Source organism: Lotus japonicus, chromosome 1 (genome assembly GCF_012489685.1).
Source record: "Lotus japonicus ecotype B-129 chromosome 1, LjGifu_v1.2".
Classification (NCBI taxonomy): domain Eukaryota; kingdom Viridiplantae; phylum Streptophyta; class Magnoliopsida; order Fabales; family Fabaceae; genus Lotus; species Lotus japonicus.
In genome coordinates, this window is record NC_080041.1 from 126,089,983 (window position 1) to 126,114,936 (window position 24,954).

Consider the following 24,954-nt stretch of genomic DNA (forward strand, 5'->3'; position numbering starts at 1 on the left):
AATAACTGAAACAAACAAAAACCACCTCATGAAAGTGAAATGCCGCAGAAATGAAGTCTACATTTCAGGTTCTTAAGATTTCTTAGCAAGGACAAAGAAACTCCTCCTATAAAGACAAGAAGACATTAACTACAGTTACCCATTTCCATGGACTCTTATCTCACTTCTCAAAGCAATTTTTGTGTTCATAATAAAAACAAACAATTGAAAATTCAAACAATGTACAGCTGTGAATACCTCTGGCTTTTCTTCTTTCAATGCACAACACTATACACAGATACCTTTTTTATTCATAGAACTATATTCTACTCAGTAACCGTTGACACTTCACTTCAAAGAAACAGAAAAATGGAAAAGAATTAATCAGATTAAGCAATGAAGATTAAGAACTAATTAACCTAATCAGAAACCATGTGATGATGAAGAACAGAGCATGTCTCAGTAGCAAAACCCAACCTTCTCTTTTTCCACAAATTGTTCACCTCAGGATCAATCCTAAGCCCTCTGTTAGCCGGTTCCGATTTGCACCTTGTAAGCACTACAGGAGAACGTGATGCAGAGTTTCCCTCTGAGTTGTTGGTGATTGAAGCTGTGATTCCCTGTCTCAGAAGCGAATCCTCAAGCTCTTTGAAAAACTCCATTTTTGTTTCAGATTCTGATACCCTTTTGGCTTCTGATTCCGAAACTGAATGCCTCACTGAAACCGGTTTGTTATCGTTGTCACCGGAAGTGTCGCCGGAGGTGGACTCTGTTTCTTCAGAACCCCAGAACTTGCTCGCCAAAGAGGAAGATCTAAACGGCGCGGATCTGCATCTTGTTAACAGCAAAGCGTTTCTCGGTGGGGTGGAAGAGATGGAAGCAAAAGGAACATTATCGCAAGTGCTCATTCTTGATTCTTCTTCGAAGGACCTCCCCTGAAAATTTGACTCTGATTTCGCAGAGTTTTCTTCTTTGAGCTTGGTTGATTTTCGCCGGAAGAAGGCCCATTTAGGCCAAACGGGGCGGCAGCGGCAGGGGTTGTTGGGCTTCCGGATCCACCAGCAGCGACACGGCGTGGCGGAGGAAGCTCTGGTTTCTCTTTTGGGTGGTGTGGATTTGGAGGAGCGTTTTGCTCGAACTTGTCCCATGCATGTGACTTTAGGGGAAGAAGGTTCTTGGGTTTCAACGGTGGTGGTGGTGTTTTTCTTCCGAAGGAACATGGGGCTGGAGCGTGATGATGTTCTCCTGGTGCTTCTGCTACCAGCATTGGTTCTGAGGAACCTCATCATCAATGGAGGTGGGAACTTGTCTGTTCGAGCTGGACTACTGGAAATGGCTCTCGCAGAGAGCTTCTTCATGGTGGTGGTGTTGTTGTTTGTGGCGGTGTGTTGTTTCACACAAAGTTCAGCAGAAGAGAAAAGAAGCGTGTTTGAGGGTGTGAGTTTCGAGGGAGTGTTTGGTGTGCTATTGACGTTTTGTGATGTGAGAATTGAGATATGGTGTGTGTCTGCCTCTATCTTGGGGAGCTTGCTTTTTCTTCTGCAAAACGCTTTTCCTATATTTTTTGTTTGTTTTCTTCTGTCAAGTTTTATCTCATCTTTGCACGGATGGAAAGGTAAAATCCTTTTCAGATTTTTAATAGATATGAGATTAATTATCTTGTGAATATAGATTGCATTAAGTGGCTAGACGGTGACCCTTCTTAACAAATCATTCTTCATGTGCACGGTACAAAAATTAAATCCTGAACCCAATGCTGAATGAGGCTAGTGATTTGAGCTGTGAAGCACGGGTACGACATTTCTGCCCCCGCACCCGTACCGGGTGCGGGTACGCCGTGGGTACGCTCCGGTGCGCTTCGATGCGCACCAAAAAACGCCGGGTACGTCGTGGGTCATTGGGTACGTCGGCGGTGCGGCACAGGTACGTAATTGGGTACTCTGATGTAAAAATTGGCACTGGTCTCTGTTATCGTGTGTCTTTGCTGTAGTAGGATGACTGAGATGGGATCAATAGAGTGGCGGGATTGGAGGGCTTGCAGTTCTTTTGTGCTGGATTCAGAGGTTAAGGAGTCGGGCAGGGAAGGGAAAGCCATTCATCTGTGTGATGCTTTCTCTCACTGCGTCTTTTGTTCTTTTGAGTTATTCCCCTCTGTTTCCCTGTTTTTTCCTCTGGTTTGGTTACAACTTTGCTGTTTACTTTTGCATTTTCCTCCCCTCTTCTTCTTTGTCTTGAACTTTTTTATTTTTAGCACTTTTTGTGCACCTTAATACAATTTGGCTTACCTAAAAAACTTTTTTACTAATTTAATAATTAAACAATTAAAAAAAATTCCCAGCAAGTAAATAATACCTAATTTACTTCTCTCACATTCTCAGTTCTCACCTTCATTGCTTCATGCCGTTTTTTCTCCTCAAAATTGTGCTATTGTCTATGTTAGAGGTTTGATTATAGCCTATATTTTCTATTTTTACTTCACTATATACATAAATGTACATATATCTATATTAACGTACCCGGCCGTACCCACACCTAGGATTTTTTTAAAATGTCGTACCCCGTATCCGGTACCGTACCCGTACCCGGTATCGTACCAGTACCCGTGCATCCTAGGATCTGAGTATGTTTTTTGAGATAAACGAGTTCATTCATTAAGCAATACATAATTCTTGAAAAGAATAGGAAGAGCTATCATGAGCATATTTTTGGTTAAAAGTGAATTTAATGTCATGTGAATTATGTTTGAATTGTTTTTATTCTAAAATACAGTAACAAAATAAATGTTGTTTGGAAGCACTTTACTATTCCTATGTTATGAAAAACTGCCGTCCTTGGGATAACGAATAGCCATATGCAGCATCTTCTAAACAAGGTAATGAATGGTTTACATAAATTTGAGCAAACAGTGGTTATTGATTTTGGGCTGCCATGAATCGTTTTTCATGCATATGAGAAAAAACATGTATCTGAAGTTTAAACGCAAAGCCCCCACCACCATGCCCTCACGCCTTTCCGTACTGTCCCACCACACAGTGAGTCCACCAACACCAGTTCAATACAGTAATTGCATCAAATAGGTGGAGTCAGGTTGCAAGAAAACACATTCATGTGCTAGTTTGATTCATGAGATTAAAGGTTCGTATAATACACCGTATCAGACCTAATGGTATAAGCTTATGAAACAGTGAAATACATAATAAGTTGATTCATTGTTTGATAGACTTGTCCACCATACATCATATTTATTGTTTACCCATCATTTTCCCTAATACTTAGCTCAAAGAAACTAACAAAATCTCAATGCAATTTTTTTGGGCGGAGTAATCTCTCACACTCTCCTCCTCCCTATACACTCGTGATATTACCCAAATCAGACAGGAATAACCTTAGAGCCTCATGAGACAATTGCTGAATAAAATCCGCAAAGATCTTTTACGGCAATTCAGGCCCATATTTCAAGTACAGCACTAGAGGGGTTGCAAGATACGTGTACTAAAAACATGCACCTGGATCAACTTGAGATCTGCAGGTACTTGTAGGACTATAAAATCATCATCCAAGTACTTTAGGTGCTGAATTTTCTTATTGCATATCCACCAAAAGAATATATACATATACCATCACCACATAAACCCAATAATTTAAATACAATATGATGGGATCTAGATAATTGAACAAAGTTACCGTTTTAGAATATCATGTGAAGACTGAAGTTTATATTTTGTATGCCCACATGTATCAGTCACTTCATGGGTAGTATACACATGATTCAGAATCTAGAGGTCTTTTCACACCAACAATTGATTGATTTATCCCCGAGTGCGTTGCATTAGAGTTCCAGTCGATGGTTCCCTTGACTGCATCAGTTTCATCATCTGAGAAACAATGGTATAAGAGTTAGAGATACAGCTTCAGCTAATAAAGCCTACTAAGTACTAGTGGAAAGTATATATAAACAAAATTGCAGCTTGAGGGAAAACTAATTGCACATTTGTATCATCTTCTCTTTCCTCAAAATAAATTCGGAAACTCAGAAGCTACTTTTTTTTGGTACATCGGAAATAAAACTCAGAAGCTACTAGCTACTAAGAGAAACTTCTCCTCATAATTGATTATATGATTTTAAAGTTAATTGTGAATTTTCAAACATGCATTTCGTGGCATTGGTTTTGAAGAGAAGGGATTAAAGAGAGGCACTCATTGCCTGAAACTGTGGATAGAGGGAGTTTGGTAAGGTGTCTGACACAGTCCTTTAGTGCCTGGAGTTCAGCTTCCTTCTCCTGGAGTTTACATTGAGCCAGGTTTAGTTCAGATTCCAGATCCCCAATCTGATTTTCCTGTTGTTGTATGAGCAACTGACTAAGTTTCTGATTGAGTTCAGATGCCAATATTCCTTGGTATTGATAAGAGTTCAAATTCTTGTCATTTGCTCCATGACAACCTTCATTTGGAACTTCAACCTGCAAAGGAGAAATAAGGGGAAGGGTTATACTATTTTACAGATAAAAAACAGATTACTCAAAAAGGAAAAGGAAAGGCAAAGAATTGTGTATTGACAAAGCAAACAATCATCTAAAAGCGGAGGCAAATGAAGACTAGAAGGGCAGTATGTTTGAATCAGTTTCACTTTTCATAATAATCAATTCGAAAACTCATAAGCGACTCAATTACTCATAGAAGCTTTTCACTACTATCGATTTTGGCTTCAAAACCAATTGTAGAAGAGAGTTTCTAAGCATGCATGAACTTAATAAATAGTGTTAACGAGTGAGAGAGAAACAAGAGAGTAGATACCCAAGAAGTTCACCTCATCTAATTTTGGCCTTATCTCTTCATCGTGATTAGTGTCAATAGTACACCCAGGGAGCTTTTGGATTTCAAACTCAAGTTCTGCTTCCAGTTGATCCATTTCCAGAACCAGGGGACCTGATTCTTCTGTAAGAGCACTACTTCCACATTCACCTTCATCATTTACAGGGAGACTCCAAATTTTGACATCAGTCTCTCTGAGTTCACTATTTGTCTCCTTGAGCATTATTTCCTCATTCCTGTCACTCATTCTTCTAGATTCCATACCAGCATTGCCTACAGAATCTTGATGAGAACGCGGTGATTTTCTTCTTTTGAGCTCAGATTTCAGTTCCTCAACAACTTTTGTTGTTTCAGTTATGGTCTTGTTCAGTTCACTGATCTCTGATTTTCCAGCCATCATACACATCATCCCAAAGCTAACACCCCAACTAAATAAAGAGCCATCTGAAAAATACAACATGACGTTAAACTTTTTTTTTTATGAAGAATAAGGTTAATTCAATTGTAGATTATACATGAAACAGGTTACTAATTTAGCTATGCAAATGGTACATTAGCAAATGGTGCTCAGATTGAAGACTCTACATTTTAAGCTCTAACTTGTCTATCTACCAGATATCCTTAAAAATGAAGATCATAATGTAAGTATGTGAAATTTGTATACCATGATAACAACATGTGACTGTGAGGTATAGTTTCTTAAACATTTTCTAAGTTATATTAGTGAATGGTGCTCAGATTGCAGAGTCTACAGTTTAAGGTGAAAATTTGGCAGTGTTAGATTTCTGACTTCTCACCAGGTATCTTTAAAAAGCAGCAGCTATAATAAGATCAAAAAAATTAAACCATGATAGCAGCATGTGACTATGTGAGGTATAGTTTCTTAAACATTCTGCAATGTACCTTTCAGAAGATTACAACTAACAACAATTACATGAGCCAAAACAATTTCTAGCACAAAGACAAGTGCCTGTTTGGATTTGTATTGGGACAATGTGAAAGCACATTCGCCCAATCCAACAAAATGTATTCCGTTGGGTGAATGTGCATTTGAATTGACAATGATGATATGGAACAATATTCCAGCAACTTCATTATTTTCATCATTTATCTTGTACCATTAATTGCGACATATATCTATAGCACATTTGTTACCAAGCTTAACCATCATTCAAATTTGAAGTTCAAAGAGAGGGAAAATAAAAAGCATTTCTATATATAAAAACAGAACAGAATTAAAATTAACCTTTGGAAGAACAAAATGCAGGTTTTCCAGCTATGTTGTTACTGTTGATGGTTTTCCTTCTTCTCTTCCCACGCTTCCTATGCTCCGCAGATCTGAGCTCAACCTTTGCAACTCTGATTCCAGACTTAGACCGTCGGCGATTCTTGGTGGAATTCTTAGGGTTAGAGGAGGATCCATCTTGTGTCAGAGATCGGGAACTAGAAAATGTGAAGATCCCGTTCTCTGTTTCTGGTTGGCATTCGATCAAAGGTTGGTGGCAATTGCTAGTGTTATCGGGGACAGGTTGGGTGTTGGTGGGCTTGAGGAAGTGCTTTGCGGCGAAACTGGTGGATCCTGCTACGGCGGCGGCTAAGAGAAACTGCCACATTGTGGTGGAGAGAGAAAGTGTGAAATAGAAGTGAGATTTCTGTGTTTTTCAAACAGGGGTTGGTTGGTTGGTTTGGTTGAAGTTGAAACATGGAAGTGGTAGCTCCGTAGCTGTAATGAACTTCGATGGTTTTGAATGTTTGGTCTTTTCCATAACGTGCTTTCCCGCTTCTCTCCGTTTTGACTATGGAAATTAAATGTCATTTTTTTTTTCTTAGCATTGTTTGTTTGGTTAGAGATAAAGGGATTTGGATCCTCTCCATCCAACTTCTCTCCATCTCATCTCCATCCAAAATCTGAGCCATCGATTTTAAATTTTAAACGTGAGGATTAATTCATGTTTTCTCTCTCTTCTTAAATTGATCCAAGCCTTTAAATACAATTCATTTTTTCTCTCTCTTCTTAAATTGATCCAAGCCTTTAAATTTCAAAATCAATGGCTCAGATTTGGATGGAGAGAGGATGGAGGGAACATGGATGGAGAGGATCCAAACCCGAGATAAAGTAAGGAGAGGTAAAATGAGAAGAGATAGTGGATTTTAGGGTTAAAAACTATAACCGTCCCTGAACTTTGAGCGAGATTTGAAAACCGTCCATCGCCGGAAAATTATCTGAAAACCAGCTCAGACTTTCAAAAACAAATTGGACCCGTCCCTCCGACCACCATAGCCTCGGCAAGCCGCTTATGTGGCATTCCACGTCAATGAATGAGATGATGTGTATTTTTTTTAATTTCAAATTAGATTTTTAATGATTAAAAAACAAAAATATTAATAAAAACAAAATCTCCTTAATCCCTAACCTAAATCCCCAAATACCATCTGCTTCTCATGTGCGTGTTTCTTATCATCTTCTCCTATTAGTGTTTCTCATCTTGTTCTTCTGTTCTTATTCCTTCTTCTCCTTCCTCTACTGTAATTGCTCAAATCCTTCCCCTTTTTCTCGCGTTTTGTTCTTCTCCTTCCTCTTCGCGTTTATCTTTTCTTCTTCTTCTTCTTTCCTTCTCCCTTTTTTTTCCTGTGTTCTGGTCCTGTTCGTGTTCCTATCTTCTTCTTCTTCTTGGGTTTTGAGTTTTTTGCTTTGCTTCTTTGATCTGAGGAGTTTTGGGGTGGTGGGAGTAAGGGTGGTCGATTTCTGCTCTGGTGTTGGGTATGAGTTTCTGGGTTGGTGAGGTTGGGGTGGTGGGTTTGTGCTGTGGTGCTTGGGTGTGGTGGTTGTGGGTATGGGTTTCTGGGTTGGTGAGGTTGGGGGTGGTGGGTTTGTGCTGTGGTGCGTGGGTGTGGTGGTTGTGGGTGGTGGGAGTAAGGATGGTCGGTTTCTGCTCTGGTGGTGGGTGTGAGTTTCTGGGTTGGTGAGGTTGGGGGTGGTGGGTTTGTGCTGTGGTGCGTGAGTGTGGTGGTTGTGGGTATGGGTTTCTAGGCTGGTGAGATTGGGGGTGGTGGGTTTGATTGTTGTTTTTATAGTTAATTAGAGATTTAGGGAATCAAATGGGGTTTAGGGTTAATTTGGTGATTTAGGGGGCTTAATTTAGGGTAATTGGGTTAAATAAAAAATTACACATATGCTCATTAATTGACGTGGAATGCCACATAAGCGACTTGCCGAAGCTATGGTGGCCGGAGGGACGAGTCCAATTTATTTTTGAAAGTCTGAGGATGGTTTTCGGATAATTTTCCGGCGAGGGACGGTTTTCAAATCTCGCTCAAAGTTTAGAGACGATTTTATCTATGGTTGGGTATTATAGAAATAGATGACGTGAAAGAGAGAAGATAAAGAATGACACGATTCAACTCTTTTGTTGTTTGGTTGAGTAGAGATTGAAAAGAGAGTCTTATTTGTATACAGTGACATTTTTATCCTGCAGTATAAATATTAATAAATATCACATGATAGCGGTTGAGATATAAAATGAGAATGTGATAAAACATAAAGGGTTAATGGTCAAATTTGTCCCGAGTTTGATTTTAGTCCTTCTGACGAAAAATGACGTTAGTTGGCGGTTTTTTTACCGTCACTAAACGTCATTTTTCGTCAGAGGGACTCAAATCAAACTCGCTTACAAACTCAGGGACTTGTTTGATCATTAACATAAAATACAAATCTCACACCTACCTTTCTCTTCAAATATCAAAAACTAGAAAGAGCTAAGTGTCTCATCATGATATCTCCACCTCTCTATCGCTCTTTTACCAAAGAATCAACATCAACCCTCTCTACAATTCACTGGACTAGTCTTGACACGCCAAAACAAATGCTCTAGTTTTCCTTCTTCATCTTTCGTGTGCCGCACAATCAATTCAAACCTGACTAATACAGGTAATCTATTGCATTGCGACCATCCAACAAATGTGCTTGCCTTTTCTTACAAGTTTGTTATATATATCCTTTCAAAATCCAACATCTTGGTAACCTCCAAATTGAGTAGAAAATAAGTTGTAGATGTTGGTTGTCCTGATGTCAAACTTAATTAACCTCCACACTATTGAGTGTGTGAGCAATAACCCCCATTCTTCTAGCACCTCATGGTTATGGTCAATAACAAAAACAGCTAAGAGTACATGTTAACATGGACCCGTGATATCACTTCACATCCACATATAAAATAATCACTGACAACTCGGTTTCACTCAGCTTTTGTTTAGGTCGTAACTTTGCCTATAACACACAAATGTTTATTGAAGCGACTCTCCTTTTTTATTTCTACTATTGTGCCTATATGAGCAACCCGCCCAATCTTTCATACCGGTTTTAAAAATCATACTCAACCTCCAAAGCCTACAAAATTAAAGTTCATTAATTACATATGACTCATAGTAAACAATCTAACTTTTATATTAACCTAAAATATAATTTTATTTAATTTTATAATTTTATGCTAATTCATTATTTAAAATTATTTTATAATATTAAAATCATATCGTTGTTATTATAGGTCTAATCTCATTTTTTTTTTTCAAAAAGCAAAAGTTCATTATAATAATATTGATTGTACTGTTTGGATACTTTGTTGCATATTCAGATACCAGTAGGATTTGAACCCTTATCTTATGAAATTTTAATCCATCATCAAATACCATTTAGGCCATCCATATCAATTACTGTTCGGATTCTTGTAACTTCTCCTTTTCTATTATATGAAATTCTTTCTCTTGCAAAATTTTTTTATTGAGAACTAGTCCTTTCAGCATGAACCGGTCAGGGTTCCGATTGAACCGGCCGGTCCGGTCCAATTTTAAGAACATTGCTTGATATACGTTCTACACCACAGCTAGGTTATTGCCCTTTAAGCGGCTCTGCACCTCTCACTGATTCGCGCGCTCGCCACTTACCGCCGCTCGCTTACCGCCGCTTGCTCCGTCGTCGCCGCCGCATCTTTGACGGGGAGAAGAAGGTCGAGCTCGCTCTTACTTGAACCAGAGAGTTGTCAATCTAGTGAGTATTGTTCATGATTACCTGTTTTTGCTTGTTGAATCATGCTAGTTTTATGCTTTGAACTCTGCAATTTGATTGCATAATTTGTAATTGATTGGGTTGGGGTTCTGCTAGTGTTGCTGTCAGATTTTTCGATTGTTAGCAAGTTTTGAATCATGAACATGTGAAACTTTTAGGTAGGTAATTGCTGAAGTTGGTGATTTGGAAATAGATTGATTGAACTCATGGCATGACATTGTACTAGTGAATTGTGATTCAACTGCTAACTCAGATTACTCATTGCGGAAACCCCTACTTGCTTGCTTGCTTTCATTGGCTTCCAATCCAAATGGCCAACGACTCGTTGTTTGCCGGCATTCATTTCGATAGAAAGAAGTTCGGCGCTGATATTGCCAGGTTCCAGGTAACAATATCTCGTTCGTTTCTTCCCATATGCCTTCATTTCATTTCAAAGTGAATGTCGCGTGCTAACAGTTATTCATTGCTTGAAAAGAAAAAAGAGAACGCTAACGATTCAGTGAAGATTTGGAGCGTGACTGAAGATGAAAGTGAGAAAACAGAAGATACAGTCAAGGAGAGAGCACCGTCTGTGAAGAAGAGGAAGCGCAAGAGAAACTCTCGCGGTATTCTCATTCTCATGCTTTATATCATGCCATGGCATCCCTTGTATTAATATTCTTTATCTCACTTTTACTTTGTTTCTGTAAATGAATAGAAGAAACGGTTGAAGGGTTTAGTGTGTTTAGAAGTTCAGCACACGAGCCACAGTTGGAATTGAATGATGAAGTCCAACCTGACGATGATGAGTCCATTCGACTGAAGAAAGAAAAAAATAGACAACTTGAGGTTGAGTTCCTTTCTGTTTTGTGCAGTATACAACATAATTCTCCGCGCTATTAAGTTTGTGCAATGATTTCTCATCACTCACTTCCATTTTGGTCTGTTTTCAGCGGGATGCTCTCTTCAGGAAGACACATAACATTCATGTCTCTGGTTATAATGTGCCATCCCCACTTCAAAACTTTGATGAATTGAAATCAAGGTATCTTTTATGAGAATATTACATTATCCTCTGGAAACCACTTATTCTGTATGTCGTTTATTCTGCTTGTTATATTTATAAGAAACAGTTGAAAATCTTTATCAATTCTTTACAGATATAATTGTCCGTCATATTTATTGCGCAATCTCGCAAAACTTGGATTTAGAGAACCAACACCAATCCAACGGCAGGCTATTCCAGTACTTTTACATGTATGGATTACATTCAATATTTTGGTCTTTAGAAAATTATTTATTGCTGAAATTTTGATCATAATTCATGCCCACTTGATATTTTCACCGAGATAGATGTTATCATAATATTGTTTTCTACTGCTGTTCTCCTTCACTGATTTGGGATAGGGTCGTGAATGCTTTGCTTGTGCCCCAACTGGTTCTGGAAAAACCTTTGCTTTTGTGTGTCCCATGCTTATGAAGCTCAAGGTATTACTTATATTATCTCCAATGGTATTTTCAGTTCCCAACTTTCCATGTCCTTGATCTTATAATCAACTATGTTTTACAGGAACCTTCCAGAGATTGCATTCGGGCTGTTATCCTTTGTCACACCCGTGAATTATCTGCTCAAACATACCGAGAGTGCAAAAAGCTTGCTAAAGGGAAAAATTTTCGTATCAAGTTATTGACGAAACAACTTCTACGAAATGCAGATTTTTCGAAATTTCCATGTGACATACTTATATCCACACCACTTCGATTACGCATGGCTATCCGAAGGAAAAAGGTTGATCTCAGCAGGTGTGTGATGATGGGAATTTCCTATTGATTTAACTATAAAATTCTTGAAATATCAATCAAGTAATCATCACATAACACATATTTCTGGTCCATAGGGAATGCCATTAAATGCTTGTAGAGATGATTTATAGCTGCTCTCTATGTGTCAAGTTTACCGCGGTTTTGTGAAAGTAGACAAATAAACAGTTGATTTTTCAGCTGGCTCACAAACCAGAGACCCAGACGGTTTCAGTTCTGGGCAGTTGCTTTGTGTTAAGGTCACTTAATAGTTAATATAAGTACTAGTTCAGTTGTACAAAGGTATTTCTGAAATAGCATGTACTTTCATACAAGTTGGGAGAGTCCAATGTCTATTAAATATTCCACACAATTATTTGGTAATTGTTTCCTCTTAATTAGGTGTTACCTATTGCAATGATAAAATTGATTGTGTATAACGATTTAAATGGCATGGCCCAACTGCAGTTGATGCAGCTCACTTTAGAGGTAAACTAATTACAATGCTTTAAGCATTACAATATTCTGCAGGATGCTTTGAGCTGTATCTTACATTGTGTCTGTAAGGTCAATAGTTGTCTAGTAGATATGTGATTTATTAAGCAGCCCTTTGCATTGATATTTTTTTCATTCCAACTATTTTGTGTTCTGCAGAGTTGAGTATCTTGTCTTGGATGAATCCGATAAGTTATTTGAACCTGACTTGTTCAAGCAGATTGATTCTGTTATTAAAGCATGCTCGAATCCCTCAATAATACGCTCCCTGTTCAGTGCCACTTTACCTGATTTTGTTGAAGATAGAGCTCGAGAACTCATGCATGATGCTGTTCGGGTAATTGTTGGCAGGAAGTAAGTTCATTACAAAAATTTACAGAACATGATGCTCCTTAGCATTACCTTAATGCGGTTCTGCTTCATTTAAATGTAAATTTGACATTTAATGCTCTTATATGAATCAGGAATACAGCTTCTGAAACAATAAAGCAAAAATTGGTGTTTACTGGAAGTGAAGAAGGAAAACTTCTGGCAATTCGTCAAAGTTTTGCAGAGGTACGTCTAGCTAAATGGCATTTGTCAGTCTGGTTTTCTTCTGCATCAAGGGCTTGTGTCCCATCCATGACTATACATTAGTCAGAGTAGGTTTGTTTGAAAAGATATCCGAAACATCACTGCAATTAATTATTAATATGTATTTTCTATTATTATTCTATCTTGTTTGTAGCCTGATGTCATTCTTGCTTATTGTGTGCTGCATATTTATTTCATTGAACATTCTGTTTTTTTCTGTGTTTGGTGTTAACTGAAACATATCGTGAACATAACATGGAATAACGTGGTTGTACTTCACTTTAATATATTTCATATGGCTTATCAAATAAAAATTATTGCTGCTACACTTGCATTCCATTGAAACTTGTGGAAGAAGAGATGTAATGTTGTAGTGGTATTTTTTTAGTAGCTGGTCTTTGTTAACCAACCTTTTATTTTGCCTGCAATATCTTGTAGAGTCTAAATCCTCCAGTTTTGGTCTTTCTCCAAAGCAAGGAACGAGCCAAGGAGCTGTATGGTGAACTTGCATTTGACAACATTAGAGTTGATGTCATCCATTCTGATTTGTCTCAAGAAGAGGTAGCTTTCAACCCCTTTAAAAGAACTAAAGTTTCTTATTGGAGAATTTGAAGAAAATCTTAAACATTTCTCACTTCCCTCTAGAAAGCTCCAAAATAAAAAGGGAAACCCATGATGCAGCCAAGATCTGGTCCCTACTAGTTGTAGGGTGAAGATGTCAAATAATGATATTGCTATTGGCAACAATTTTTAATTTTTTTTTTGTACTTGGCTATTCTACTCATCATTATCATAGTTTGTGACAAACCTGTTTTAATATTCAATTCACAATTCCTGTTATCATCACCAATAATACTCTAGTACTAAAACATGTTAATCTAGTAGTTATTCTGATTTCAACTATGCTAATCTATTGAATTGTATGCAGCGAGAAAATGCTATTGATAACTTCAGAGCTGGAAAGACATGGGTTTTGATTGCTACTGACGTGGTTGCCCGTGGCATGGATTTCAAAGCTGTCAACTGTGTGATCAATTATGATTTCCCAGATTCTGCTTCTGCATATATCCACAGAATTGGTAGGTTCCATGATATTAAACTATTATTGTTTTTACATTTGAAAAGAAATATTGAAGGGGATTATAGTTTGTCTAATTCTTTCATGGAGCCTTTTTTGTAAATTATTATTTGCTTAATTTTTTGCTAAGTAGAAAATTTTGATTTTTCAATAGGTCGTTCTGGCAGAGCTGGGAGGAGTGGAGAAGCGATTACATTTTACACCGAGGAAGACATTCCCTTCCTGCGGAATGTATCTAATCTTATGGCTTCATCAGGCTGCGAAGTTCCATCCTGGTTAATGGAGTTGCAAAAAAAGAAGTGGAGGAGACATCGGCCAAAAAGAGATTCAATCTCTACCTAACCAGATATTTAAGCCTATGACCCCAGCAGAAAATGGGAACAAATTCTTAACCTTGAAATTTCTCTAGTAAACTCTCTCTATACGCCAGTAAACTGTGTTAAATAAGATATTTTGTTTCCCCCTTCCAAAACAATAGTAAATTTTAGCATGATGAGAAAGGTAAATCATGTTTTAGGCCATAGAGCAATGGGGTTGCGGGCAGTGTTCCCTGCATAAGTTCAAAGTTTAAACCATGGTGCTTATACACAACATATATCATGATAAATGTTGTCGTATGTAATGGGAAATTTTGTGCCTCGTCTTGTAGTGAACATTGAATTCTTTAATCCCTCGAATATCTTATTTTACCAACTTTAAGAAATTCCTTTTCATTGAACTGATTTTAACATCATATGGATCGTTTTTGTTTTCAAAAATTGGACCTTCAATTGCCTAGTGTTGATTTTTTTTCCTCCTTTCATCATCGAAAGTCATTATTCTGTAGCCTTATGGTGAATGTGTAAATGTCATGGCTTTATTGGAGGGCCAGCATTGTTTAAAACATATGCCGTTTAGTATAAGTAGAAGCAATAATAAGCAATAGTTTGAGTTAGATAATTATTCAGCGATGGTGAATTTTTTTTTGCACAAACATTAAATCAATTTTTTCTAATTTAACATTTGAATATAAGAAACGACCAAAAAAAAAGAGATGATTAGGTGTATGTGTAAACATTTATGCACTTTTAGTGCTTATAAATTAAACCCTTGGGTTATTGGTTTTTGACGCATGTAATTAGTTAAAATTAAGTACTAGTTTGAAGCCCAAACAATTCTCTTCTAATAAATAAAGGAAAAATAAGTATAAACATTTTATATTTGTCAATTCAAGTAATTGAAAAAATCATACTAGTGATGAGTGAGTATTCTCTAATAAAAAACGGATTAAATGTAGATAATGGGGGTTTAAAAAGTTCTTATTTAGTCCACATGTTGGACAATCTTTCAAAAATGTATAAAATGATTAATTAGCATAATTGATGCCAAATTTGGAAATGTAAGGCAGTCTTAAGCAACCAGTTGCCATGGAGCCATGAAATTTGAAACAGATAGTTCTAGAACAGAGAAACACAGATGCCTAAAAATCAGACATGAAAAAGAAAAAACACCAATTACTAAAACACAGTTGATTAATGATGAGATTTTACATTTTGGTGTATTAAGAGTGTCTCTAACAAATGGAGTAAGTACTCAACAAAATTTCTTACAGTGCATTAAAATGATTTGGAGTTCTAACTTTAATCAGTTTAGTTCGTTTTCTTACCCTGTGTTCAAGCACATGTTTTAGCTACATATGGAAGGTAACTGTACCATAAACTGCTCAACCGTCATTTGGTTGTCTATCAAACACACTGTCTCATAAGATACATGATCCAATGGTTGTATTCTAAATCCCATACAAAGGTATCCTCTTCTTCCCATTATATTTGATTACCTTTTATATGAATTTCATGAATCGTGGAGAATCCTTCTTATCCCACCAGGTTACAGTTGCTTAAAGTTTGGATTATGCAATATGTTGTAACATCATATGCAAAATTTCTATCAGATGGAATTCAAAGAACATAACTCTGAAGAAAAGGATCCCAGATAATCAACACCAGCAGGGTTGCACCATCTGGTGAGTCAATCAGCAGGCTGTTTTATGGCACCAAATTGGTGAAGTCGAACCAGTTTTCACCCGTTGTATTGCATATCAGATGGTCATGTGGCTGGTTACCAGTCAAAGTGATCTAACCGGACGGTCCAAACCGAGTCTTAAATCAATACCAACAGCAACAGCAGATGAGTGTCTTTGCTTAACTGGAGCCTGGATCCCCTTTTGTTGCAGAACAGTGTGGCTCCAATGCCACATTACCAACGGACTACCTAGTACCTACCAAATGCTGATGCGGATGCCTAACCTCTGAGCAGGATCATAGCCATCATCAAGCACCTGTGACCATAACTCTTCAAGCATTGTTTAGATTTTGTCCCTTTGTGGATGTGAACAGTCTTCTGAGAAGAACACATGGATCTTATGACTTGTCCTTAACTTCTATCCAACTTTGACCAGGAAGCTTTTGTACACCCATCTGTTTCATCACCTTCCTTAGTTTGGCAACATCTTCCCAATTGCCGGCGGAAGCATGTATACTAGAAAGTAGCACCAGTGCAGCAGAATTAGATGGATCAAGTTTTAATATATTTTCTGCAGCCCGCTCGGCAATGTCAACATTACCATGAGTTTTACAAGAAGAAAGTAGAGTTTTCCACGTAGTAATGTCAGGATCAAATCCTGTTTTCCTAATAAAAGTCTCTGCTTCATACAAGCATCCAGCACGAGCAAGCAGATCAACCATGCAAGAGAAGTGCTCTCTTGCTGGTGGAATTCCTAGTTCCTCTTCCATGGTATTATACAAGTTCCAGCCTTCCTCCACCAATCCAATGTGACTGCATGCACTGAGAACACCCACATATGTGACCTCATTAGGCCGAACACCAAGATTCCTCATCTTTCTGAAGAGATTAAGAGCTTCATGTCCAAGTCCGGACATAGCATAACCAACAATTAAACTACTCCATGAGATAACATTCGGGTTCTCGGTTGAATCGAAAACACGTTGAGCATGTATAACTGATCCGCACTTTGCATACATGTCAATCAATCCATTGCTCACAGAAACATCAAGCACAAGCCCACTTTTAACACTGAAGCAGTGGACTTGATTCCCAACTTCCAGAGATGCCAATTCAGCACAAGTACCTAATAAGTTAGTTATAGTGATCATGTTAGGTTTATTTTCAGAAAAAAGCATTTGTTTAAATAATCTGAAAGTCTCTCCTGCTTGTTTGTGCTGCAAGCATGCTGAAAGAATTGCATTCCAAGATACCAAATTGGCATTTTTGCTGATAGCTTCGAAAACACTGAGTGCATCATGTAGATTTGAGCACTTTGTGTACATGGTTAGCAAAGAGTTGTATAAGGCTACTTCCTTATTGAAACCTACTTTGACAATGTAAGAATGAATTTGCATGCCTTGGTTGAGTGCCATGGGGCTAGTACAAGCACAAAGTAAGGACAGGAAAGTAATGCTGTCTGGGATCAATCCGATATGCATCATCTGACGGAAAATAGATATGGCTTCATTAGCATCACCACTGTCAGCAAATGCTGCAATAATTGCATTCCACGACACTAAATCGGGGCTTTCAATCTGATAAAATGCTGTCTTCGCTGAAGGTAGGAATCCACATTTGGCATACATGTCACAGAGGGAGCATCCAGAAAAAACGTTCCTCACTAAACCAAATTTAGCACATATTCCATGAATTTGCCTTCCATATTCTGGCTCCAGAAGACTGCTGCAAGCACTGAAAACACTGCCAAGTACAAACTCATTTGGCTGATAAACACCCTGTCTTAGCATATCTCTGAAAAGATACAGAGCTTCTATCTCATAACCAAGTTGGGTAAACCCTCTAATCATGGAGCTCCAAGAAATTAAGTCCTTTATAGAAATCATGGTAAACACATCTGAAGCATGTGCAACTTGTCCAAAATTTGTATACATTGAAATAAGACCATTTTGTGCAACCAAGTGGCCACCAAACCCTGATTTAATGACATGGGCATGCAGTTGCCTGCCTAAATATATATCCCCTGCAATGCAGCAAGCCTTAATTATGCTTCCAAAAGTTAACTGGTCTGGAAAAAAACCTGATCGCAGCATTTGAATATACATGACGACAGCTTCATTCCCTTGACCATTCTGTGAGTATCCGGAGATCATTGAAGTCCAAGAGACCACATTTCGCAGATGCATTGCATCAAAAACTTGTCTAGCATCCTTCATAGAGCCACATTTTCCATACATATTAAGTATATGATTTTGGAGAATAATGCCTGGTTGGAAGCTGGACTTTAAAATGTCAAAATGGATTTTCCTGCCATATTCAAGAGATCTAAAGTGGGCGCACGCCGAGATAAATTGTGAATATGTACTTGGTTCTAGCTTGGTACTTGAGCTCTTCAGATAGGAATAAAATACGTCAAGTGCTTCCTTGTAATGCTGTTGCTTACCCATGAAGCTGATGTAACTGTGGCTTGATAACTCTACTGAGATTGGAGAAAATTGTTGGTTGCACAATTATGCATTCATCGAATTTGGCTTTGAATGATCTTAGTTTTGGGGCGGTAAAGTGGTCACAATTGAGTGTTTGTGATTAAGTACATTTGGCTTTGAATGCTTCAAGTGCCTCCATCTTGATCTATCTTCTCTATCTATATGAACACAAGAGGCAAGAGCAATTAGCCACAAGAGTTTGGTGTTCTCCAAAAAGAAATTTCATTTCCCAAAGCAATGATGTAAAAAATATCAAAACTCTAAAAGAAAGCCGCAAATTCAAGAATGTCATCACCTATGAGTAGAGCCAACCTGATAGTCAAAGATGTCACCTGTGTTGTTTGATTATACAGAGAAACTGACATGGAATTCATCCAGTCCATCATCAAAACCAAGTGGAAAGACTCTTCTGCAGCAACCAAACAAAAGCATAAGACTCTACTTCTTAAGGCATTGCCACGCGAAATCAGAAACCCATCAATCTAAAACAATCATTTAGCTAAGCTAACAATAACAACAGCAACAAAAGCCTTATCTCGCTAAGTGAGGTCGGCTATATATGAATCACACTACGCCAAATCATTTAGCTAAGATATTTTTATCTAAATTTGTGCAACTCGCAAAACTCTCGTATTTACTTCTCATTTCCCAATGCTTGAAATATGAACATGGTCATAGCCTATGACTCTGTTTTTCCATGCTAACATCTCTTTCCCACCTTGGCCATTTTTCAAACACCTTATATGCAAAATAATTGCACTCTAAAATCAAACACAGGAGAGTTGAAAAACTGTATATGTGCACCAATAACTAACATGAAAATAGTTTAAACAACTAAACAACAGAGAATTCATTGCTGAATATTTATCAGATTCAAAATTTGCACCACAAAACAATATAACTGAAAATAACGCACCTAAAGAGAAAACCTCAAGTATGCAACTTTGAGTGCACTCAAACGTTAGTTGTCACAGTCTTGCTGTGCAGACAAAACTTATATTCTTGGTATTTACGATTTCTCCCCCTTTTACTTTATTTTCCTCCCCTCAATTTTTTGTTTTTTGTTTTTTGTTTTTGGGTCTAATCTCCTTTTCTTCATCTGAAGACAAAACAGCATGTAGTTAGTTCTTGTAATGGGCTTTAATTGAAAACCAAATGTTCAGTACTTGCTTACAATGTTGGCCCAAAATCTGATTTTGGTCCTAACCCCAAAAACCCATAATTCTGAACAGGCACTAACATTTCCACCGCATTTTTTCCCGGTGTTAAACATGTATTATAGCGGTGCGATTAATTCATTGCCCTATTGTCAGTGTACTAAGCGGTAGGAGGCTGACCAATAAATTTTTTCCATTCACAATAATTGAGAATCAAACCTTCAACCACTTGCTTAAGAGATGAAGTGTTGAACATTATCGCCATTTGTACCTTATTCTCTCATTCACCCACCCTTTGCTACCAAAAATTCTATAACCAACCGCCACAAGATTCATTATGCTCATAAATCATAATAATCACTTTTATGATCCTATTTCTTTTTTTTTCCAGCAAAACCATAATTATTCTCACAAGTGATTCCATGGTCAAGTTTAATTAATTAGTAACTATTAATTCAGATCCATTTTATTGGACTGGTCAACCCCAAATTATAAACTAACCCCGAGCACCATAGCATAATCACTAATATTAGTTAAATGAACAGGTACACAACATATTCTTGATAGATGGGGATGTGTGCCACCCCAACTGCTATTTGGTACAGACAGCAACTCATGCTCTCACATAACATTTTTTTTTGAATTATCATATTACTTTTACTTTAAGTAACAGCCAAGTGAAGTTATTCCTTACTCATGAAATACCTCCAAACAAAAGCTAAACATTCAGTTTGGCAGTAGCAATCATAACCTCAATTGTTTAAACGTTTTCCTTAACACATATTTGGTGGTATCTAAGTTTATATTATGTCACATGGCTGTGCCTTGTAATAACTAGTCATTCCATTCCACTTTGAACATTGAGCTTCAGGTGGTTAGTTTTAGAGGGTTTTGCAGAAGATGGGTTCAGTAGAAAGATCAAAAAAGAAAATTCATTTATGGAAGAAAGCCATGCTCCATTTTTCTCTATGTTTTGTCATGGGGTTCTTCACAGGCTTAGCTCCAACAGGTAAATCTTCTTTCTTTTCTGCAGCCACTAATGGAACAACAAGATTTGCACCACCACCACTTGATGAAATGTCACAAAGGAAAGCAAATGTCAATAGAACTTGGATAGCTCCAACCTTGCCTGTGAAGCCTAGAGGACAGAAAACAACAACAAAGTTGATGGTGAAACAACTTCCTCTGTTGAAGCCTAGAAGGCTTCTAATCATTGTGACTCCAACAAGCACAAAACTTCCTTACCAAGCAGTGTTTTTGAGAAGGTTAGCAAACACTATAAAACTAGTTCCTCAACCCTTGGTGTGGATTGTGGTGGAAGCTAAAAGTGATTCCACTGAACTGCCAGAGATGCTGAGGAAGACTGGTATCATGTATAGGCATGTGGTTTTCAATGAGAACTTCACTGACTTGGATGCAGAACTGAATCACCAGAGAAATCTTGCACTTAAGCACATTGAACATCACAGGCTCAATGGGATTGTGCACTTTGCTGGTCTTTCCAATGTTTATGATCTCCAATTCTTCCAGCAGCTTAGAGATATTGAGTATGATTAAACCCTTTTACTTGCTAAACTAATTTTATCTTTAATTCAATATTGTTTACACTGTTATATCTTTTGGGGATTCTTTTGGGTGGCGGGAGTGGAATTAAGCAGAAAAAATTAAGGGAAAATGCATTAGCTAGTGTCTGTGCTAACGTAGTACATGTTTAAAAATTCTTTTACAATTAATTCTAAAAGATAAAATTAATATTGGAAAGAAGCTAGTGAGTAAATTCTAGGTGTCAAAGTTGATTCTTAGAAAAGAGGCATTGATCAAAACATGTTAGTCGTTTGGTGAAAGTTTAAAAAATAAGCAACTTTCATGTCTATATAGAAAATACAAGTGGAAATCTTTAGGTGTACCAAACCCAAGTGCTAATAGTAATTATAATAATACTAGGAATCATTAATCATGCTTTATTTTTTAAAATTAAAGTGTACCCTTCTTAATTATGTATTCATTTGGCAACTGAGCAGGGTGTTTGGAACATGGCCTACAGCATTTTTGGCTGCAAACAGGAAGAATGTTATAATAGAAGGACCTGTTTGTGATTCTTCTCAAGTCATTGGTTGGCATCTTAGAAGTATGAACAATGAAACTGACACTATCACTCCTCCCATTCATATTTCAAGTTTTGCTTTCAATAGCTCTATCCTTTGGGATCCAGAGAGATGGGGTCGCACTTCCTCTGTTCAAGACACCTCCAAGGTAAATATTGTGATTTACACATTATGAATTTATCAAATCTAAGTTGTTGTTTTGTTTTTTACCAAGCTCCGTGGTTGGATCCAGCTTGGCTGCAATCAATTTTTGGTTGTCACTACTGCAGTTAAGGGATCTCGGATGTAGGATGAAGATCGGACATTGCCGGTATATCATATGAAAAACATGTTCTCAGGATCTTAGCTATCTGATTTTCATCCAATGGCCGAGATTCCTTTACTGCAGTGACCGACCGTACTAAAAATTAACCGCATAGAATCCATTTCCAGTGTCATGATCCTTATCATGATGCTTATCGATGTAAATTTATCTAGGGTCTTTCGTCTCTCCGATAGACAAGCTTTATGTTTAAAAGGTAAAACTATAAACATCATAACTAGTTGATAATTTTGTTAAAACTCATTTTGAAATGAAAAATTGATATGCACTAAGATACACGTATGCTTATATATATAACAAACGTTAGCTTTAATGAACATGAATATGCCTTCACTGCTTGAACTTCACTTGCGTTTAGTTAACGTTTGGCCAACCTCCAACTACTTTGTAGAAGAAAATAATCAAAGGCAAAAAAAGAGTAGTATATTAGGTAATATAATGACAGCTTTGATTGACTAGTTGAACTAATCAGAATACTAACTATCAACTATGTAGTGTTTTCTACTCTGGCATAATGTCACTGATAATGCATGTTGCTTCCTTTTACTCCAAGATAGAACCCACATTCAACATCATTAGAAAACGTATTCCTACTGAAATGCAAGCGAAAATATATATCAGTATCACTTAGGCTACGTTTGAATACCTGTTAGCACTTATGTAAACTTATGTGAGCACTTACTTCAACATAAAAAGTGAATGAAATTTTTTTTATGTATAGGTTACAAGTATGTTCGCATTAATTAATTAGTTTGAGTAGTGGATACAAAATTTAATACACTTTCCACCCAAAAGTTACACTTTGTATCTAAATCAAACAAAGCTAAACAAGTTTGTTGCTTTTCTTTTCTTCTTCTTTGTCCTTATTACTATCTTGTTTTTTTGTTGTTATCTTAGAATTCAATCAAGTTCGTGAAGCAAGTAGTGCTAGAAGATGAGGGTAAGTTGAAGGGAATTCCAGCAGAGGACTGTTCCAAAATCCTGCTATGGCGTTTCAACTTTCGTGCCCGTTCCATTTCAAATCACTAATTTCTGACTATTAGTATATCAGATAAAAGGGGACCAAATGAAATAATGCAGAAATTGGCCAATACAGGAATTAGATCCCTATTACTTTATGAAATATATTCTTTGATTTTTATTTTGCTAATTTCTTCCGAATGTGTATTTGATTATAGTTTTGTTGATTCTCAAGTCTCAACGCATACAAAATTTTAGCTAGCTTATGTAAATGAGAGGGTCTTCTGCTATGAAGCACAAACATTTCAAACATATATGATCATTTTTCGAAGAGGTTCTCCAGGTTATAGCAAATTTGTTGTGTATTTTTTGTTAGTCTCGAAATTTGTGAGTAGCGGTTTTTTTTTTGGGGGTCAATGGGTAGTGGTTTATTCATAAAAACAAGTGGATCAAGGTTGGGCTCATTTACAAAAACCAGTCAAAGATTTTTTTGGGGTGAAAAAGGGGACAAATCCAAAATCAGAGCAACAAAAATTGGGCTGATTTACAACTTTGACTTTAAATGAAAATGTTAGGTGAACACCCTTTGGGAATAAACATTTAGAGTGAAAATAAAAAAAGAAGTCAAATAAGTGATAAACACGATATATATAATCTAATGTAATCTAAGAGATAAAGAAAAAATGATGTATAAAAAAATGCGGTTAATATTAGCAGTTTATGTATCAGGATTATAGTATAAAAGCCTCATATTACACAATTTGACCTCCTGCACCATTTTATTGTTAGTAATGGATCACAAGTAGTAATAAAGTAATGGTAGGTTATAACCATTTTAAAATATTAAAAGAATTTAATGATGGTAAGGATGGTATAGATGGGTTTGAGATGATGAATTGGTAATCAAGAATGTCACAACTTAGATGAAAACTTTGGAAAATAGTGAAAATATTAGAAAGGTACTTGGATCACTGACCACAATTATACATTTTTATATGCAAGTTTTTGACTGCCACAAAAAATAGTTTTCAATGAAAATAAAAAACTATATAATTATTTTTACTAAATGTTACATGAAATGATCGTCAAAATAACAATATATAAAAACTTATTAATTCTGCGCATGAGGTTAAGAGTTATGATTCAGTGTGACATTGCATGGAAACCTCTTGGCATATTACATGTTCATGTATGAAATATGACACCGTGATACTTAATTAAATACGCAAAAATATTAATAAATGGTTACTGGATAAAATAATAGAAATATGAGTAAAATGAAAGATAATTCATATACAAGAGCCTTTCTTGGGGCAATTCATGTGACTGCATGTCCACCTCTATTAATGCGATTCACATGTTTAGCTTGAGAACCGTAAATTTTGTTAGATACATACCACCACCAGTAATAATAATAATAATAATAATAATAATGTACCCCATCATCAATTGTTACTATAATAAGATTAAACTCTATAGTCTATGACCCCATCCATGTTTCACCGGTTAGGTCTTTTAAAAATATTTGTTACCAAATTAATTCATCATAAAGATTCAAGTGCCGTTAAATTTAGTGGAAATTTATTATTCTTAAAGATTTTTCATTACCCCAGTCATTAAAATTAAAAATGTAAAGTTTTTGTTTTATTTTATCAAGGTATTTTTTAAGATAAGCTTTATTTTATCAAGGTATTTTATGTTCGAGTGTCCAAGGTATTCCACATTCGGTCGTAAAACTAATCTTCTTTAAGTGAGTAATTCGGTTCTTCCAATAATTATTTTATATACACAACACTCAAAAATCGAACCACTGACTAATATTTAAGAAATTCACCTATTAATTATTTGTGCTAAGACCTTCTTAGTCTTAAAGATGTAAAGCTATCACCAACACTGTCATTGCTAATTTAAATTCACAAACAAGAAATGACCCCAATTTCAAGCCTACTCTAACAATAGAGATTTAATTGCAACCATGTTAGACGAAAGTGATCGATAAGAAAGAGTGATAGACGTGAAGACATAAACATTGTCACGCTCCTACTATAATTTGATGGTAGCTTATTAAGTTATTATAGACGTGTAATTGTGGAAATTGCAATTTAGGCATAATTTGTTTCTTAACATTCTTGACAAAGTATTATT

At 36.7% G+C, this 24,954-nt stretch overlaps 5 protein-coding genes across 5 annotated transcripts; 2 read left to right on the top strand and 3 right to left on the bottom strand.

The window, feature by feature from the left end:
- Positions 1-54: 54 nt before the first annotated feature.
- LOC130730374 (uncharacterized) lies at positions 55-2,115 on the bottom strand. Its single transcript, XM_057582368.1, has one exon. The coding sequence runs from the start codon at positions 1,335-1,337 to the stop codon at positions 399-401; it is 939 nt and encodes a 312-aa protein (XP_057438351.1). The 5' UTR covers positions 1,338-2,115; the 3' UTR covers positions 55-398.
- Positions 2,116-3,531: 1,416 nt separating this feature from the next.
- LOC130730371 (uncharacterized) lies at positions 3,532-6,621 on the bottom strand. The gene is made up of 4 exons (XM_057582366.1): positions 6,038-6,621; positions 4,787-5,235; positions 4,184-4,439; positions 3,532-3,854 (listed from the first exon to the last, which is right to left on the bottom strand). Exons 1-4 carry the CDS (start codon positions 6,402-6,404, stop codon positions 3,727-3,729), a joined length of 1,200 nt encoding a protein of 399 aa, XP_057438349.1. The 5' UTR covers positions 6,405-6,621; the 3' UTR covers positions 3,532-3,726.
- A 3,044-nt stretch (positions 6,622-9,665) lies between these two features.
- On the top strand, positions 9,666-14,496 carry LOC130730370 (DEAD-box ATP-dependent RNA helicase 57). The gene is made up of 13 exons (XM_057582365.1): positions 9,666-9,835; positions 10,012-10,238; positions 10,329-10,458; positions 10,551-10,681; positions 10,786-10,877; positions 10,993-11,089; positions 11,240-11,320; positions 11,403-11,635; positions 12,287-12,481; positions 12,592-12,682; positions 13,139-13,261; positions 13,629-13,779; positions 13,933-14,496. The coding sequence occupies exons 2-13, from the start codon at positions 10,164-10,166 to the stop codon at positions 14,118-14,120; spliced, it is 1,587 nt and encodes a 528-aa protein (XP_057438348.1). The 5' UTR covers positions 9,666-9,835; positions 10,012-10,163; the 3' UTR covers positions 14,121-14,496.
- A 790-nt stretch (positions 14,497-15,286) lies between these two features.
- Positions 15,287-19,414, bottom strand: LOC130730368 (pentatricopeptide repeat-containing protein At3g53360, mitochondrial). Its single transcript, XM_057582357.1, has 3 exons — positions 19,182-19,414; positions 18,578-18,674; positions 15,287-18,423 (listed from the first exon to the last, which is right to left on the bottom strand). The coding sequence occupies exon 3, from the start codon at positions 18,224-18,226 to the stop codon at positions 16,178-16,180; it is 2,049 nt and encodes a 682-aa protein (XP_057438340.1). The 5' UTR covers positions 18,227-18,423; positions 18,578-18,674; positions 19,182-19,414; the 3' UTR covers positions 15,287-16,177.
- A 752-nt stretch (positions 19,415-20,166) lies between these two features.
- On the top strand, positions 20,167-23,140 carry LOC130730372 (beta-1,4-xylosyltransferase IRX9). Its single transcript, XM_057582367.1, has 3 exons — positions 20,167-20,969; positions 21,444-21,675; positions 22,747-23,140. Exons 1-3 carry the CDS (start codon positions 20,323-20,325, stop codon positions 22,876-22,878), a joined length of 1,011 nt encoding a protein of 336 aa, XP_057438350.1. The 5' UTR covers positions 20,167-20,322; the 3' UTR covers positions 22,879-23,140.
- The last annotated feature ends 1,814 nt before the right edge of the window (positions 23,141-24,954 follow it).